At 41.2% G+C, this 18,219-nt stretch overlaps 1 protein-coding gene across 5 annotated transcripts; it reads right to left on the bottom strand.

The window, feature by feature from the left end:
* Positions 1-181: 181 nt before the first annotated feature.
* Positions 182-17,699, bottom strand: fbrs (fibrosin). Of its 5 annotated transcripts, none has more exons than XM_014014769.1 (18): positions 16,137-17,699; positions 13,330-13,506; positions 12,986-13,012; positions 12,866-12,895; positions 12,716-12,764; positions 11,738-12,080; positions 11,438-11,658; positions 10,808-11,052; positions 10,665-10,709; positions 10,379-10,477; positions 10,110-10,193; positions 9,910-9,948; positions 7,715-7,786; positions 7,476-7,617; positions 7,206-7,304; positions 6,952-7,035; positions 3,146-3,362; positions 182-2,992 (listed from the first exon to the last, which is right to left on the bottom strand). In XM_014014769.1, exons 1-18 carry the CDS (start codon positions 16,431-16,433, stop codon positions 1,513-1,515), a joined length of 3,750 nt encoding a protein of 1,249 aa, XP_013870223.1. In that variant the 5' UTR covers positions 16,434-17,699; the 3' UTR covers positions 182-1,512. The 5 variants fall into 5 exon arrangements, with proteins under 5 accessions (XP_013870223.1, XP_013870225.1, XP_013870224.1 ...); XM_014014771.1 differs by having other exon boundaries at positions 7,224-7,304; XM_014014770.1 differs by having other exon boundaries at positions 10,110-10,178.
* Positions 17,700-18,219: the final 520 nt, after the last annotated feature.

Raw genomic sequence — 18,219 nt, 5'->3', positions numbered from 1 at the left:
CTTATCAAGTCCCCAAAGACTCAAAGCGCTTCACACACCAATGGGGGTAAGCTACATTGGGGCACATTAACAGATTTTCTCAGGTTGTGAACGAAAAGTACTTACCTGTGATTAAAAAAAGCAATCACACATTGTGTAGTATTTTGAAATAATCCAGAATAAAAAGGTCAACACAACAAAGTAAACAACAATTCATTTAATAATTATTCTTTGTGGTCTCTAGGGGAGGGTTTGAAAGGTATAAAATGGTCATAATAAAATATCCGACCCAGTCTTTTCCCTCTCAGGACACCCACTGTTGCATTTTGACACGTCCTTTTGTTTTCAGTTCTTCAGCAGATGTTCCACTTTTTTCCCCCCGTGTATATAACTTATTTTTGTTGACGAAACAACTCGACAGTTCAATGTACAGGGCTCCCACAGTCCCAACAAACAGCGCACAACCAGTGACTCGAAGGCAAACCTCGCTCTCAGCTCAGTTCAGATCCTTGAAGTGGCCAGAGGCTGCCACGGATAAGGCTTTTAAATGTCCACAAGCATTAAAAAGGTTCCCGTGAAGCAAGCCTTCAGCATGATTTACTTCCTGTGGAGAGAGTGCTGGTTGATAASCAAACAATGACAAATAACGTAACAATGAATATATTTATTATTATAGAAGATAATTAATGTTGCGAATAATAATTACAAAGGCAATTTCTCTAGACTACTATAATCTGGTCCTGCTCATATAGTCAAGAGGAGAATGGGAAACAGTTAAAGGAAGCTCTAAAATACTGTGKTCACTCTCACACACAGTGTAGCACAGTTCATTTTACCATACACCCCTTYGAAAACAAAAACAAATTATCAGTAAAGGTGAAAGTCTGGAGTTATACTTTTGGGTAAACCAGGAAACTGAGGTATGATGTTTACTGATRCTAATTAAATGGTCTCATCACAGATCTGTCTTTTCTCAGCAACGGACAAAACCACGAAGAAGCACCACTTCACTGTTGTTTTTAAAACCCTTCTACTTAATTTATGCTAAAAACTGGAGGATGTTAAAATGTTAAACCAAGCTGAAGATGAAAACATCGATTTAAGATGTTTGACTCTCTGGAAGTCGATTCGAATACCCCCAAACAGGCTGGATCATAAATCACCCAATATACAAAAGAAATCGGTCTTCTGCTTCTTCTTACAGCTTCTAAAACTCAGAACTGTAATTAACAACCTGCAACAAAACAAAAATACACAAAAGGATGTACAGAAACCATGTACCTTTAAATTGCACTGATAAAAGCAACAAGCATTTTGAGAGTCTTGCATTTTCATCCCAACCATCAGCTCCAGCCTATCGTGGTTACTCTTTGTGTTCTTTCCTTTATTTATTTATTTTTCCTTGGGTGTTTGGAGCTGGTTTGGTTGTGTATTTAGGAAGGTTTAGTAGTCTCTAAGGGGAAAAGTGGACAGATTGAGAGCAGCACAGTGATCCTGACATTTCCCTTCATCTCCTCCAGTGTTGTCCCAGTACTATCTGGACTCTCCATCTTTGTGGGTGCTGTAAAGCGCCAGCTCACCTGGCCCTCCGAGTCTGGAACCACGAGGAGGCGTGGCCGATCGACTGGTGATGGACGGAATGAGCGGAGGTGGTGCCCCCACTGACAGAGCTCCCACTAAGTCTGCAGTGGTCTTTGAAAAGATGCCGTTGGGCATGTGGTGCGGGGCGATGGGACCAAGACGGGAGTACAGGCCGTGGTGATGGGGAGCAGCGCCGGGTCCGGAGGGGAGGTGGTGGGGGAGAAGGCCATGTTGGAGCTGCTCCAGGTGAGCGGCGGCGGGGCTTGAAAGGTGAGAGCCAGGAGGGAGGTGTGGGTGTAGCCCAAAGTAGCGAGCAGGCTCAAAGTTTTCCCTCAGGATCTGGGCTCGATGCTCCTCGTCAATGAGCATGTTAGGGGTGCGATCAAAGGCCATCAGGCCGAACTCCTGGCGAACCGCAGAGGAGGAGGGAGTGGAGGTAGAAATGGGAGGGTGCTGAGGTGCAGCCGCGGCGGCTGCTGCAGCTACAGCTGCAGCCCTTTCTGCCTCTAGAAATTGTCTCTGATGGAAAAGCCGGGCCAGGTGCGGACCAGACCGCAGGGCGAGATGCGGATCTGACTGAAGTGCTAAAGCTTCCCTGCGATGCTGAACTGCAGCATCTCTCCAGGGGTCCCAGGTGAAGCTGTGTGGACCCTGGGGAGGTCCTTGAGGGTGACCGTGCGAAAAACGTTCTGGACCGGCGATCAGTGCTTCAATAGCTCTAGAGCGGTCCATCAGGGGCAGGTGGGAGGGAGTGTTTGAAGTGGGTGGTGCGAGGGGCGTGGGAGTCAGCGACAGCGAGGAAGATGAAGGAGTGCCAGAACTGTGGTGGTGTGAGTGGCTGTTGGGGCGTTCGAAGCTGTGACTGGGCACAGAAGGATGGAGAGAGCTGGAGTTCTCTGGCTCTTCCTTCTTCTCCTCTTTGACTTTAACTGTCGGGAAAGGCAGAGCTTTAGAGTGAGGCGTTGTGGTGCGGTCGGGCTTCTTGCTCTGAGACAAAGCAGCAGCAGAGGAAGAAGCTGTGGACGAAGCAGGGAGGTTACTGTCTCTTTGGGGGTGTGAAGGGTCGCTGTGGAGGCTGTGCACCATCTGAGTCTGTGAGCGAGGGTAAAGGTCCAGAGGAGACGGGATGGAGCGGCTGGAAGGTGGCGGAGTAGTGAGCACTGAAGATGAGGAAGACCGCGGTCTGTCCCTGTCTGCTACTAAAGATGAAGGGCCAAGAGGGGGACCTCTCGAGGACACTGTTGGCACTGGCCTCTTGTCTCCGTCTCTGTCTCTCTTAAGGCTGCGTGTCAGGTCCTCCATGGGTCCACCACTCCCCCCCAGGGCACTGCTGTGTCCGTTTATGTGGGAGACTGGGGTGCTACTGCGAGGCTTGAAGGAGGGCGCGACTGGAGACATTCTCACAGGTTGTCGGCCATACAGCATGTTGTCTCTGCAAAAACAAATTTAACATATTTTATAGATAAAACCTTAACAGTTAATTTATATTCTTAAACAGTATGTCAGGTTATAACTAAGGATGAAGTCAGCCAATGAGAGAGAGACACAATAAAATCAACTGTTTCTTCAAATCTCAAAGTAATACCTGTCCTTTTCATCCTTGATGTGGAGGATCTCTCTTCTCTCTCCGTCCTTCCCYCGATCCCTCTCGTCCCTTTTCTCTGCTGCTTTAGCCCAGCTGTGGGCTGCGGGGAATCCAGAAGGACCACCATGTAGACGGTTCCACGGGTCGTGATGGTTGGAGTTGGACAAACCCCCAATCGCATTGGGCGGTGGGTCTTTAGGGCCAAACACAGAGCCAGCTACAGGTGAAAAAGACAATTTAGTGTTAGAAAAAATCTGTGGAGTCGTTAATGCGTAGAAGAATGGTTTGATAGAAAAATGAAGATAGGAGGCAGAGCTGTAAAACACAAATGCACTTTTTTAACCAAACCATGGAGTAATTTATCTATTCCTGCCATCTTGTTTACCAAAAACATTTGAATAAATTCTCCCTGTTAAGAAAGAAAAGAAGAAATTATCAAAAAAAAGTAACAAATAAGGGATATAAATTAAAAAATAAAGCAAAAAGACCATCTTAACTCGCCTGTTAATTATCTACAGAAAGTTAAATAGTCAAACTTCTTGTTACCCTATAATTAAAACAGTTTAGCACTGGGAACTCGTCCAGCTCAGTCTAGTTCATCAAACAAAACATCGAGACAACTTCCCAACGACCACAAATGCATTCCTGCTTCGCCAAAGACGTTTCACCCACGTCGTTATGGCGGACTGGTAATTGGATCGCACCCGGTATTTGTGGCTACTGAAATTAATGCATACAACCTTGTACTTGTTATTTCAATGACGAACCCCTGCACAGCATTCCCAGCATGTCTCTGTGACAGCTGAGCTGTAGCTGTGTTACGAGACAGGAAAGAAAAGCATTAAGGGGGAAGAAAAGCATTGATCAGAAATTTCAGGCAGTTAACACAAGACGGGTGAGTGGGTGTGACAATATGTGGATCGGCGGGTCCGGGTTTTCTGTACGTTCAGTCATTCAAAAGGTACGACTTTTAAAGAATATTATGATTTAAAGGCGGAATGTCCTTCGAAATTAAGGTAATAGTTTAAATGAACATTTTCTGCTTACTTCTCTATCGGAATTCAGACAGTCAACGGCACTTTTTCCCCCAAACTTCTACAATAACACAGCTCTACACGAAAATGGACAAAAAGTTGAAGTAAGTGATTTAACAAGGGCTGGTTGTTAGCTCCAGCAGAAGTTAATCAGTTCCCGGATGGAAAGCGAAACGTCTTTAACAGAATGAAGTCTAAATATTTTATTTATTTGGCATGTCCTGGATGACTGAGAATCTACACCATCATAATCAGCTACGATCATACAGTTCTTAGAAAACTGCTGTGAGAAAGGTTTAGCAGCTTCTTCAGAAGCAACAACAATACCGGTTCCTGTTTTCAGCACAAACAACTGGAGTTCACGACTCCAGGTTTTTCAATATGAATGTAAAGAAAAGGACATTGAGCTGCATTTATTATTGAACCGTCATAACATTAACTCAACTCGTGATTTATTTTCTACAGAAACAGATGTGATCCAAGTTTACAAACTTTTTTAAAAGCTACAATCTTTGAAACTCTCAGCATCAACTTTAATCATGTAGTAAAGTTTCAGTACTTGTGGTTTTGAGTGGCAGAGATAACCAGGACAGATATGACTGACACAAACATTTTGTCATTGGTGCAAAGCTGTGTTTAACCCAGTTTTAACCCCAAACAACACGACGGAGAAGAACTGTTTTCAATTCGTTCCTCAAACTAAGAAAAACAAAATCTGGTTCGTTTGCRTAAAACAAAATCATCAGAGACCCTTTTAAAGAAAGATTTTAAGACAGTGCACATTTGTCTTGACTGACGCGTTGATGTGATTATTCTTTTTCTGCATTTTAAAAATCAGACGATCTGGAAATGTGACATCACACTGCAGTGGACCACTGTGGTTGATGGGTGTGAGATGTCAAACCAACATCTAATTTAATCCATCTTAAAGAGCTGAAGCTTCATTTTATCCTCATCAAGCTACCACAAAGTGTTTATATCCATGCACACACTCACCACACATACATGAGCATACAGCATTTTGAATTAGCAAAGTAACATTACAAACAATACCTTTTGTTTCCCCAGACTAGAGAGCAATAGTTTAACTTAATCCTTCAAGTGACATAAAACAACCATAAACATTGATTTGTGGCACATTCATGTGTCGTAGTTAAGTTGTAGGCACTTATAGTCACATACCTTACGACTTTGCTGAAGACTGCACCGTTTCTACTTAGTATGTTTCCGTAAACAGAGATTATGACTCACAGTTCTAAACTATAACACTGTCCATAATGGAAAAGCTGCTTTGTGCCTTATTTTTATAATTAGGTATTATATTCAAGTTTGTTGAGTCACACCTTTCCTCTTGTATTGTCAGTTAAAATAACATGCTTTATTAACCAACTTCAGTCAAATTAAACGTTTTATGGATGTAAAGCACAAAGTCCAGTAACTTTTTGTTCTAGCCTTCATTGTCGGAGGAACACAGAGATAATCTACTTCTTGTTTGTTTTGGTGATACATCCAGTTTGATTTGATTTTATCTCATTGGGCTAATTTTAGCTTCAGATTAACTCTGGTCATGCACTTTTGCATTACCGGTAACTACCTACATAACTGAGAGAAGTCATGTTCATGTTGTGTCTCACTGGACTGCAGCTGTTGGAAGACTCAAACTTGACTCAATAGTGGGAGAAAATATGCAAATATTATGCCGAAGTCTCTGAATTCTGAGAGTTAGTGACCGAGCCAGCCACATGGTCAGTTTCTGAAAATCACTATTTATTTCCTGCTTATTTACACAGCTTGTAAAAGTGTATTCCAGACCAGTGTTTTCAAATGTGGAGTCTAGTCCACCAGTCTTTCTCAAAATAGTTACACAGAATAAAAACAGGAGYCATGGATTCATTTTTAAAAATGATATTGTGGTTAATAGGGTGTGGTTTTTGGACCTGGACATGTTTTCTGGCAGAGGAGCGCTCCTACACAGCTTTAGCTCTTGAGACAAGTTTTAAATGTTTATGACATGTTCAAAATTCAAACAAAACTGCCAGCTCAAGTGAAAACACTGAACGCCCTCAGAAAAGTTTAGAGACATTTTAGAGACTYCCACATGAAAACCGTTCTCCAACAAGTCGGAACAGAGTGACCTAATACCATCTCAATAGATAAAGTCYTTTCTGCACTGTTACAAGAGGAGAGATAATTAGGCAGACTGTTTAAAATAAGGCACCTGTTAAACACATTAAAAATTAACTCAACTTTGTGTTATTTTGAAAAATAATGCATCACACTAACCAGACAATTAATCACAGTCCCTATAAATGTGTTTGACTGTTCTTTAAAAAATACTAAGGATCCTTATTGGCTGACATAACTCCTTTATTTTTAACTCTGGACTGTTGATACTCCAAATACACACGGTCACGTTAGTATGTCAAAACACTGGATGCAGTTTTCTGAAAACTAACCGCTTTCAAATCAGACTTTAGCTGTGATGGGGGGGAAAAAAAATCAAGCTAACACTTGTCCAGACACGATACCAACCATTGGTTTTGAAAGCTTCAGAATAAAATAAAAAAAGAGTGGATGTCTGAAAACAGCTCAGCTCAACTTTACCTCCTGGATCTCCTCCTGTTTACCTGAAGCTTTACGAGCCTGCAGAGCAACTATTTGTGCAGTTTTAACACAGTTCTGAACGTCCACAATGGATTTTAATAAGAAACATAACCAAACCCTTCATCTAGGCTTTTTGGGTTACCCATAATAAAACCATATAAAACCTACCCAGTGTTGGGCTGCCAAGTCCTCCAAAGGCACCAGAACCAAGAGCTCCAAGTGGAGTAAAGGGTGGGGAACGACCATATGGATCTAGAAAATAAATAAAAAAATCATCAGAAATGCTGTGTAGATATAAACATTCTGCAACAATTTCAATGGTTTTGAAGCGAAATTAAGTTCCAGTCAGAGTAAATGTTTATTAGAGTAAGAACAATATATGAAAGAAGCCATGAATGTTCAAAATAAATTAAAAATATTACCTTTAAAGCTTCTCCTACCTAAGTGAGCAGCCGGTGGGAGGAATGAGGAGTGTGCTGCTGGGGAGGAGATGTAAGGAGCTAAAGATGGATTGACTGCACCTGAAGGCAAGAAGTTAAAAAAAGTCTTACAAGAGGAATTAAATCAAAAAAGAAATGAGGGTCTATGCCAAAAACAAAATGTATTTTTTGTACCGAATCAAAAAATATCCAAAATCTTGACTTTACGAACATTAAATCTGCTTTTATTTTTGAGAATTTTTATGTGTTCACCTGCAGCTGGGAAGAGAGTGGGAGGTCTGGTCAAGTCGTGAGTTGGAGGCAAAGGACCCAGTTGGCCCAGACCCACAGCTCCAGGAAAACGGGCCAGTGGATCACTCCGAAAGTCCAACTTGTGAGGATCAGCCTGCATCAGCTGAAAATAAATAAATAAGTGGAATGGTTTAATATGGTGGCCACAATTAACACAACAATCAGAAAAACGAAGCTCCTTATCGTCAACAACCCCTTACCTTTACATTTCTCTGGTGGTTTAAAATCATCCGGGCCACATATACATGCATAGCACACCATTTTCCTGGTTTCTGCAGAAAAATTAAAGAYGTTTACTATAATATTCCATGAATAYTGCATGCACAACTTTAAAGCCTTTGCACACAGAGTCAGATGTTCTTGTAATTCGAAAACGCGGCGTCTAGCCTTTAACCAAGGTTGGAGCAAGCAGAGATCAAGGCATGGGCCAGTTACCAGTTTAAGTTTTACCACAGGGTTAAAAAGTCAGGATGTCAAAAAGGAGGACATTCCCCTAAAATATTTATGGTCACAAAAAGACAGAACATCAATTCAGGGAAAAAAAATATCTGAAGTGTGTTTGAACATCCTTAGTCAGTTTTTTCTGGTCTTCGCAGTCTACCAAGGACCCGGCATCTGAATTTGGACACAGCCAGTGGCCGATTTTTCAGACCTTTGTGGAGAAGCTGACGTTTCTCACTTTTTTAAGTATCAGCCGATCTCCCAAAATAAAAGAAACCGGTGCACCCCTAATCTCAAAGTAGGTGACATGGCCTAAAAATCAATATAATGTTATATTGACCAGTTCACCTCGATAATGATAAATGCACGATAACTCTTACCACCCACCACCACACACAAGTACACGGTATAGTATAGTCATAACATTATACACTGTGTCCATGTTCTTAGTCAAAGTACACAGTTTAGATTTTGAACAGCTTTTCTGTAGTTTATATTTATCATTTTAGTGTTTTTAATATATTTAATAAAAAACATTTTTGGCAAGACTTGAGTCAGATATAGTCATACAAATATTAAACCATCTCCATAACTTTTCAGTGCAAACACATTATGTATTATAATTTTATATTTAAATATATATATACCAAATATGTCTTTTGTACTGCACAAAATAACTTAAATATATATTTTTATTTGTTAGACTGACTGATTTCCCTATTAAAATAACTATTTCTTTCAAAAATATTATATAACGAGCTCAATTAGTAATTTAATACTGTTTATTCTTCATATTTGACCATTTATTGAATCAAAGAGCAATTCAGTCTCAGTATGGTTCTAAATATTAGCAAGATGTATTGTGAAGAATGAAATTTGTATATATTTAGGATAAACTACAAAAAGAACAAAGCAGGTTTTTTTTTTTTTTGGGGGGGGGGGGGGGGTGAAACAGTGGCTCTCACAGAACAACTCAGCCTGTGTGCACCTCGCTCCTGTAACAGCGCTGTTGAGGCGTGGAGTTTGGTCAAGCGAGCAAAGTTGAACATAATCTGTTCGATAACGAACTCTGAACACATAAACTTATAGTGTGTTAGGTTTTAGACACCATTGTCTCTGGTAGCTCGGGAGCAAAGTGTGGAGAGAAGACGGGGTTTGCTTGCTAAGGACAGGAGCTGCAGGCTGACCGGTGTTTATCCTGCAGACTGCTGCACCGACGTCAGAAAGACCCGCCCTGCTCTGCTCTGATTGGATAAAGCTGTGGGGGTTCGTTTGATTTGTAGAAAGCAGCGTCTGTTTAAATCTGTAACAGACTGGGTGGATTTAAGGAGACGGCAACAGAAAGCAAGCAGGTTTCTATTTTCCTCATTTTTTTTAAACACCAAAAATACAGACATGGGCAAAAAGATGTCGCTTATTGACATAAATGTCGATATCGGTTATTTTTCAGTTTATTGCCCAGGCCTATCTCAAAGTTTTTATTTTTTCCCCTCAAACACACCTTGTCTTTAGGGTAGACAACATAACAGCTGGCCAAACATAAAAGCTGCTCATGGTGAATTACGTCTGTTACATCCTCTATAATCTGTTTAAAAAAAAGAAAATCACTGTTTTAAAACAACCTTTTGACTCTTTGGCCCTAATGCTTTGCTCAAAACTATCAAACCATCAGATTCTCATACCGGCCCATGCCTACTGTGCACCACAGATTTGAATATGCGCACACACAAAGAAAGAGTGAAAATAAGGAATACAAGAAAAGAAAGCCACATACAATATACATCGAGTGATTTTATAGGTTTATATCTAACTGGGTGTGCAAGGGCGAAGRACAGACCAGAAGCAGTTAGCATTACGAGTGAGATTAGTGCAGAATGAGTGAAGCAGTGAGACAGTGAAAAAGGCTGAATGCTTTAAGGAGTCAAGAGATTCAAGAACATCTGTTTTTGCTTACATTACTGATTTTCAACGATGTCCCAAAAGGATCAGTTAGCTACAAGAGAACAAAAGTGCAAAACCACTTTAAACACATCTGACTGTTTAAAAAAAATTTTTTTTCACTCTTTACTGCTCTGACTAGGCCCATTGTTGTAGCACATCTTAGCCTAACTGGTAAACGTGAGCAGGGACGGCACGTTCGCTCGTTGTCCTTACCCTGGGGTCTTTGGGCTGCAGGTGGTGAGGCACAACCCCAAGTCGTGCGGTGATATCAGGAGCCGTTCCCTGAGGGACAAGAGGCTGTCAAACACAGCACAACACATGAGCCACACCTTACTGAGCTACATGCCTTCAAATCAAGTAAAATCTGACATTTTTCTTATCTAATTACTCTTAATGAACAAAGCTTGAGTTATCAAGCGTCAAATAAACACTCACTTCAGCAAACCTCAATTATGTGAAGCAAAGATTTTTTTTCCCCTCACCTTTGGCTGAAATGCTCCTTGCAAGGAGCTAAAAGGTCCGGTGGGAGGAATCACAGGCTGGATACTTGACACTGAGGGTGGCGGGTACTGTGGAAAGAACTAAAACACAAAGACACACAATTAATCACTGTTACAAAGTCTTTTAAATTCCTTATTGATCTCATCTCGCCCTGTCCCATGACATGAGCGTCCCGTCATACTATAAACTAACAATCTGTTCCTAGAACTTCCTTCTTAATCACTTGAATTTGTACGACATTATCACCGCCTAGGATAAGATACTTACAGGATGTCGATACATTCCGTCCATTTTGCCAGGATACTTCTCGAACTGAAAGCAAACACATCAAGACGTGAAATAACAAACATGAGAATGTTTCGGAAAGATTCCAGGCGCACAGGAGGATAGTACGACGCAGGTGTTCTCACCAGAGGAGGTGCGGTGGCTGAGGGGTGCAGGAAGGGTGTGAAGTGTTGGTGTGTGTGCGTGTGTTGGTGCTGGTGGTTGTGCTGATGGAACTGGAAGGCCAGCGGCTGGATGCTCGTCTGGTTCTGGGACGTCCGGCCGGAGGAGCTTGAGGCGGAGCTCGACGCCGACGGAGCACCGGGGGTGGCGCGGCCCGTCGCCGTCGAGTTATTTTCATCCCCTGGCACGCTGCGTCTGCCCTCGTGCTCTGGTGACGGCAAGTAGTACGAGATTGTGTTAAGATAAGGAGCTGGAAGTAAACTTTGAAAACTCATGACTCATTTTGACCTTATGTTAAGACACTACATGAATGAGAAGAAACAAAGAAGAAACACAGCCTGGATTGTCTTTAAACACTACACATACACTCAAAGACAAGTCACACATAGAACTTCTGCTTTGTAAGAAAAATGCAACACTTGCTGAGCTAATAAGATTAGATCTCACTTCACCAATGTTCAACTTCCTCAATACCCCCGGCAAACCCAGACAACCACCAGAGGAAGTCTGAGTTTGGTTTATTTTCGCAGACACCGTGTTCCTCTGAGCAACAGACTGAAAGCAGTGGACAGTGCCAGGTCTGCTCTCCGTACCTGCTGCTGTTGAGTTGGCAGGAGGTAGCAGAGGTGGAGGAGGAGGCAGACCGGGTGAGGGAGTGAACATGGCCCCCGAGTTGGCTCGAGAAGGGGGTCGGATGGGCCCAGAGGAGCCCGAACCTCGACTGTAGGGCAGAGAGACACTGGTGGAGGGAGTAGGAGGACGCATTGAGGAGGATGAGGCAGCAGATGATGGAGGCTTGACTGGGGTGCTGCTCCTGAGAAGATCGAGGTGGAGAGAAATAAATAAATCAGGCAGCGAAGACTGAAGGCTGCTGAGAAATGTAAGAAACAGACCTGTTGTAAATAGGGTGGGACCGTGAAGGCAAAGTGAGGAAGGGTTTGGGTTTGGAGAGTGGCGGGCTGCCRTGGCGAGCGCTGTTCCCGTTCATCGGGCTGGACCGCGGGACAGAGCTCGAGGCGGCGACCGGAGAGTGGGAAGACCGGCGAGGAAGGTAAACTGAAGAGGTAGAAGAAATGGGCTCTGGGAAGTGCAGCTCCAGGCTTTTCTCCTGACTTCGCTCCAGGCCGGACACTCGCGGGGTCACCATCAAGCGTGACACCCCTCCACAGCGTGCTGACAGAGGGGGGCACGTTTTACCCACGGATGTGCTCATGTTTGCAGGAGCAGGATCCACAACTGGAGGAAAAGAATAAAAAAGCATCACTGGTTAAGGTCCTCACTTTGCTGAATTATCCTTATATCACGTACAGCGTTATCTTGCCTCACATAAGAATCATTTAAGTTTTGCAAATATTGTGTTTTAAATAATTCAGGTTTTTGCAGAAATTATCTTCTTATAACACAATTTACTAAACATGAAAACATTATGCGCTTGCAAAATTAGCAAAAACATAAATGTTTACACAAAAGGAAGGTGCAATAATAACTCTCAAATAAGAAACTGGATGGACATAAAGAACATCTTTGGGGTCAAAGTGGATCTTTCACTAAATGACAACTTGCATCCCTCCTGGCATTTGTTTTCAGGAGTTTTGAAGTTTTGCAGGAGTTTTGTTGTATTTACTTAAATTTATGTTAAAATGAAAATGTCATTTTATTTTAGCATGTACAACTTTTGTTGTTATTTTAGATGAAAAGAACATTAACMATAAAATATGAGCTTTCTGGTTTTAATAAACACACCGTTGATTCTTTGAAAAGTGTCTCTGTGAACTGTATACTATATATTTAAATCAAAACTTCTTATTGTAACTTTAAAGAAGTTAACAAAAATAAACATCCTTGTGAACGCGCAGAAATGGGTTTCTAACCTTTTCTAGTGCTGACTGTGAACACTGGATCCATGTCATTATCGGAGGCCTACAGAGAGAAAAACAGAATGACATTCGTTAACTTCTAAAGCCGTGACAAAATTTGAAAATGAGGCGAACACATTACGACACATCAGAAACAGTACACACCTTGTCTCCTGCATCACTCTCAGTGTCACACTAACAGAGGAGAAAAAAACAAAAGTGGAATTAGCATCTACCAAAATATTTCAGATAACACTGACTCCAATTTTGGAAAAGAAAACTTACAATGTAACCAGTTTCCAAGTGAGGACCCTGGCAACAAAAAGAACAACATAAACATCAACAGCTTACAATTATTGTTATGTTTTTATTTATTGGGCTTTAACTTAAAAAAATAACGTTTTCCTTCCAGCTTATGAGCAGCCATCCTTCACTGCTTAATTTTTCAAACACCAAAGAAACATAGATGTTGCTCAACAGCATGACTGTGAACCAGTTTTACTTGCTCTTTTTGAATAACAGGTAGAGCAGTGATTAAGAACTATGAGGCTACAAACAGTTGTTTGATCAAGAATTATCTCAACATCTAAGATTCCAAGTGAGTGCACAGTCAGGGGTGTTGTCTTCACCTCTATTTTCCTTCTTTTATTACTATTCTTCTTCCAGCAGCTGCTGGAGTTGCTTGGTGGGGCTCCTTCTTCGGGCTCCGACAACGGCCCTCCRCCGTTTTCCTCCGGGCCCCTCTTTCCTTTGGTTCTCCTCCCCAGAATATCGTTGCGCTGACTGGGCTTAAGAGAACAGTCCATCTGATAAGAAAGGAAAAGGATGAGGTTTTAATGCCTTTAAATGGCACAAAATGTAGATATGTCAAGCTGTTGATAAAAGGCAATTTACATGAAAACAGAATGTCTTTATGAGGAAGCATCCTACAAAGTTTCTACAGAGCGTGACTGGACTAATTAAATGATGTAATGCTTTACAGTCTGTACAGAATAATCCCTTCACATTATATCTTGTTGTTCTGTTGTATCTAATCTTACCCCTGCAATATGATAATTTCTACTGTGTGTAAGTTTGGCTATCCTTAGATGAGCTTTTAACTTTTATATTTTCAAATTTGTKAAATAGGTTTACAAATATTTTGTTTCTAAACATTTTTCTTATTGAAGAACACCGACATCTCTGCAATTGCTTTAAAACCATTGTTCCCTGCTTTAACAAACTGGCTTTATTTATCTTTGTGYTAACCTTTCTTGTATTTTTACCTTTGAGCTTCTTTTAGCTACTAGCTACCATTTTACTTCTTTTGGGTTTTTGCAGCTGTTCTGTTACTGCTGCTAGCCTTTTGGTACTTTAAACCTTTGACTAACATTTAGCTCTTTTAGCTATTAGCTAGTGTTTTGCTTCCTTTGGCAGTAACACTCAGTTTCAGCTTCTTTGTGTAATTTCAGCTGCCATTCATTGCTCAGTGCTTACACGCTTCTCTAGTTTATATATAAAATCAAAACAACTACTTGAAGATATAAGCAGACACTCAAACAGAACCACTAAAATTATTCAGGCAGGCAGGTTTCTGCCTTTATATCTTCCTCCTGGGGGAAGATGATGTTAGAAGGAACTATACCACCACCACGTTACAAAATAGAAAGAAGAAGCACCTCTGCATAATGAAACCAGTTTTCTTTTCACCCTTCTCCTAGTGTGAGAAAGTATTAGCTGTAGGAGCAACAAATAAAATTAAAAAGGTGAAAATATTTTACTACTGATGAAGGTTCTTTAGCATTACAACCTAAAAGCAGAAACTATAACAAAAAGATCCATTAGAGGATGGCATTTGTTTGTTTCAAACGTTGGCTTCATACCTACATTCAGTTACTAGGTAAATATAATCATTGGTAAAACGTTCATGTTGCCACATGCACTTATTTAACTGTATGTTTTGTACATTAGCAGCTTTAGTTTGACAAAAAGTTWACATTTGTTTTAAAAGCAGTGGACTTTCTAAGAAGACAGTTTTTTGGATTTCTCTCTGTGTTTCTGTCACCTTGCTTTCTGATTAGCTACCAGTCACATTCAACAGGCTGCTAGCTCGTTTGTCTGCAGGGATAACCACACAGTCTGGGCTATCAGGCCAAAACAATCCAACAAGCTGAATATCCCCGATTTGCGATCAGAGCGGCCCCAACGTCCTGCTAAATTGACTAAATCACTCTTAACACACCACACGCAGCAGGAATATCTCCWAAAATTATCTTCAGAGCAATCAAGATAATCGAAGTGAACCCAGCATAAAGCATGAAGGATAGCTTCCCCCTAGGGCAAGGATTGCCCACCCCCGCACTAGAGTCTTGGCTGAGCCACATTTACTGGTCTCTGACAGCAACCAGTCCACAACCTGAAATTTGCAGGTTGATTTGACTGGAAAATCGAGCTGCTCAGGAGAACAGAGGGTCTGTTTGACCGWGTGTGAATGTGCAGCTTTACAACATAACCTGTGGTAAATTATTTGGTTTTCCATCTTGATGCAGACGTCAAAAAATTATAAATTAATGTTGAAAACCTGATTTTGTTTTGAGTCAGACTGTATCTTTCAATGTTTAAAAAACTAGAAAAGAAAATAGCAGAAAGCAAAGTGCTAGACGAAGCCCTACAGAACAGTAGTCAAAAGTAGCATAGCATTAGCTAAAAGCTGAAGGTTTTTTCAAATTAATTTATTTTCTTTGTGGCAATGTTTCTAAATAAAGTTAATTAAATCAAGTTAAATGTGTAAAAGTCATGACACTTATCTCCTGAATGAGCAGAATGTTTTGGTATCTGAGCACCGAGTTAGATTAGGTACTTAAAAAAACAGTAAAATATACAGTGTTTGTTGTTTTTGTGTATATTGGTAAGAACATTTTAATTTCCTGCACTGTCATGATTTATAGACAAGTAACCAGAGGTATTACAGTATATAAAATGCTAGGGCAAAATATGTACTTAACGCATAACCAGCCCAATGTGTAATACATACTTCAATTCTTCTTTCTTTGTTAATGAGCCATTAAGCAGCTCATCAACACCTCCCAGAATTAGAGCATGAATAATTAAATGTTCTCCAAAACCTGTCACTAAAGATACCTTGGGGTTTTGGGTTAGTCTGAATTGCTTTCTCCAAAATGGTGTCAGAGCTAATGAGTTTAATGTGCAGCCTTTTTTTTAACACCTTTAGCTCCAAGATAAAAGGTATCATTTGATGTGATGTTGAAAGATCAAAACAGTCATCTCAAAAATAATGYAGAGTGAAGAAGCGTGCCCACTGCCTGACACGTTACATTAAGGAGTGATCAATCACTGTGTTCACAGTGGTGTGGGATGCAGTTTGATGAATGACAGCTGATGTGTGCAAAACCCCCCAGATGATGATATTTTTTTTTTTTTTTTTTTTTTTTTTTACCTCCAGAGCCTCCAAGCTGATGAAGCTGGCGATAGCGAAGCCATCGATGATGTCTTCCTCGCAGGACACGGACTCCCTCTTCCTCCGACGTGGAGGCCTGTGTCTCCCATATCCGGGCCGACACTCCCTCCCACCGGGACCGAGGACGCTGTTGGTCCCACGAGTCTCACGATCGGAGCCCGAGGACAGGGACATGGCGTCGGCCAGGTCCACCCTCCTCCGCCGCCGCTCCCTGTCGCGCTGGGAACGGGACCGACGGTTATGTCTGAGTGCAGCGCTTCTGCTCGGGCCCTCCATGTTCGAACACCGCCTCCCTTTGTAACTCCAACAGGACCAAAGGCACTTTATTTAATTCCCGGTCCGGTTGAAGGCACCGAACCGCAGAGGGGGAAAAAAATAAAAAATAAATAAGATAAAGCCACACAGGCCTTCAACTGGACCCCCCGTTAAACGGTGTAATGGAACCAGGGGCTCTTATTATTTACCGTCCTCTGACAACAGTCTACTGGCACCAGCGCCCGTCTTTCTGCGAAACTTTAGTGTCATTTCAATAAATCCGAACACAAACTCAGATCCACGACATAACACAGAAAGGACATACCCAATTCTACCGCGGACTATTATTTACAGATGATAAACACATGTAAACAGGAAAAAATGTATCTAACAGGATATAKTATCAAATAAAAACCTTACTGGGCTAACACCAAATAAGCTAATTACACTAATAAGTGTATTATTAAAATCATACAGTTTGGTAATAATGTAAATTTGTACGTGGTAATCTTGACAACTGAAGTTAAATCTTAATGGTTTAAAGAGCTGTCTGGTTCGGGATTGTTGACGTTAGGTCGGTGATTAGCTCTTTTTTGCTARCACGGCTAACGCGTAATATTACAAATTTTTTGGACAGTAATTAAAGGAGCTGACGGTATTGTTGCAACGTATCCATAATGTCTGTCAAACCGAGCAGTGAATCTGGAAGCTAACTAACTAGTAAAAAGCTAATTTTCCTCCTCCTGTCGAGATGTTGACGGCCGATGGTTGAATTCACATCACATCAAAAGAAAGACGTAACGTTAGCACTGCGGCTAGCGTTAGCCCGATAAATCAACCGCAAAAATCCTTTAGATGTTAAACAAAGATTACATATGGCATTCTTAAAATGTGAATCATCTAACGAATATTGACACCCCTCGTAATCACGGGGAACTATCGTTTCAGTCTTCCTTTACAACAAGAAAAAAATMAAGCCTAAGGCCCAAATTTTAAAGCCTCGGTGTCAATTTCCAGGATGTCGGTCGACTCGAGCCCCCCGTTGGGCTGGGCAGCTCCTTCATGCAGCCTCTTTTATAATAATCCAATGTTTGGAAGAAGTTAAACCGTCTTGCCCGTCGTTTATCGGTCTCTTAACCTCACAGAGTCCAGTCAGTGGATATATACAAAGAGAAACGGAACCGCTCCGCTGCTGTTCGTTCACAAGTTTCCACGAAYCTAGGGGAGTAATGGTGAAAATGAGGGCGACACAACCCTTGTCTGTCAGCCGTGCTGCTGTGCATTGTGTGCCGCTCTTCTTCCTCAGTCATCATCAGGCAAGCAGGTTGGAGCTGCGCTCACTCATGACTGTACCGCCCCCTAGCGATAAGACTCGAAACTACTTTATAAATACAGCAGAAGCGCTCCATCAGAGAAATAAAATGAAGACAAGAAAACATTATAAATTAGATGGTAAATGTCTAATGTACTAAAACTATTTAAAGTATAATACAAGGGGTATGAGGGGTATGACTAAAAACACACTTTAAATACAGTTTTGAAAATAAAAGCTAAAGAAAGTTAAGGTGTGGCCATTTTTTTGCATTCTGAAGATTAGAGAAAAACACATCTTGGACACTGGGACAAACAACCTGTATACCCTTACCTGTATTTTTTAAATATATAAATATGTTTAAAATCTAAAAAAAAACGTTATTTTTTTACGATATCTGTATTTTTTGATAAATAATTTGAATGATGATTGATGATAACAATAATAATAATAATAATAATAATACTTGATCGAATTGATTACAAAATAATGAAC

This window comes from Austrofundulus limnaeus, unplaced genomic scaffold, assembly GCF_001266775.1.
Source record: "Austrofundulus limnaeus strain Quisiro unplaced genomic scaffold, Austrofundulus_limnaeus-1.0 Scaffold119, whole genome shotgun sequence".
Classification (NCBI taxonomy): Eukaryota; Metazoa; Chordata; class Actinopteri; order Cyprinodontiformes; family Rivulidae; genus Austrofundulus; species Austrofundulus limnaeus.
This window is presented reverse-complemented; position numbering and strand designations above follow the sequence as displayed.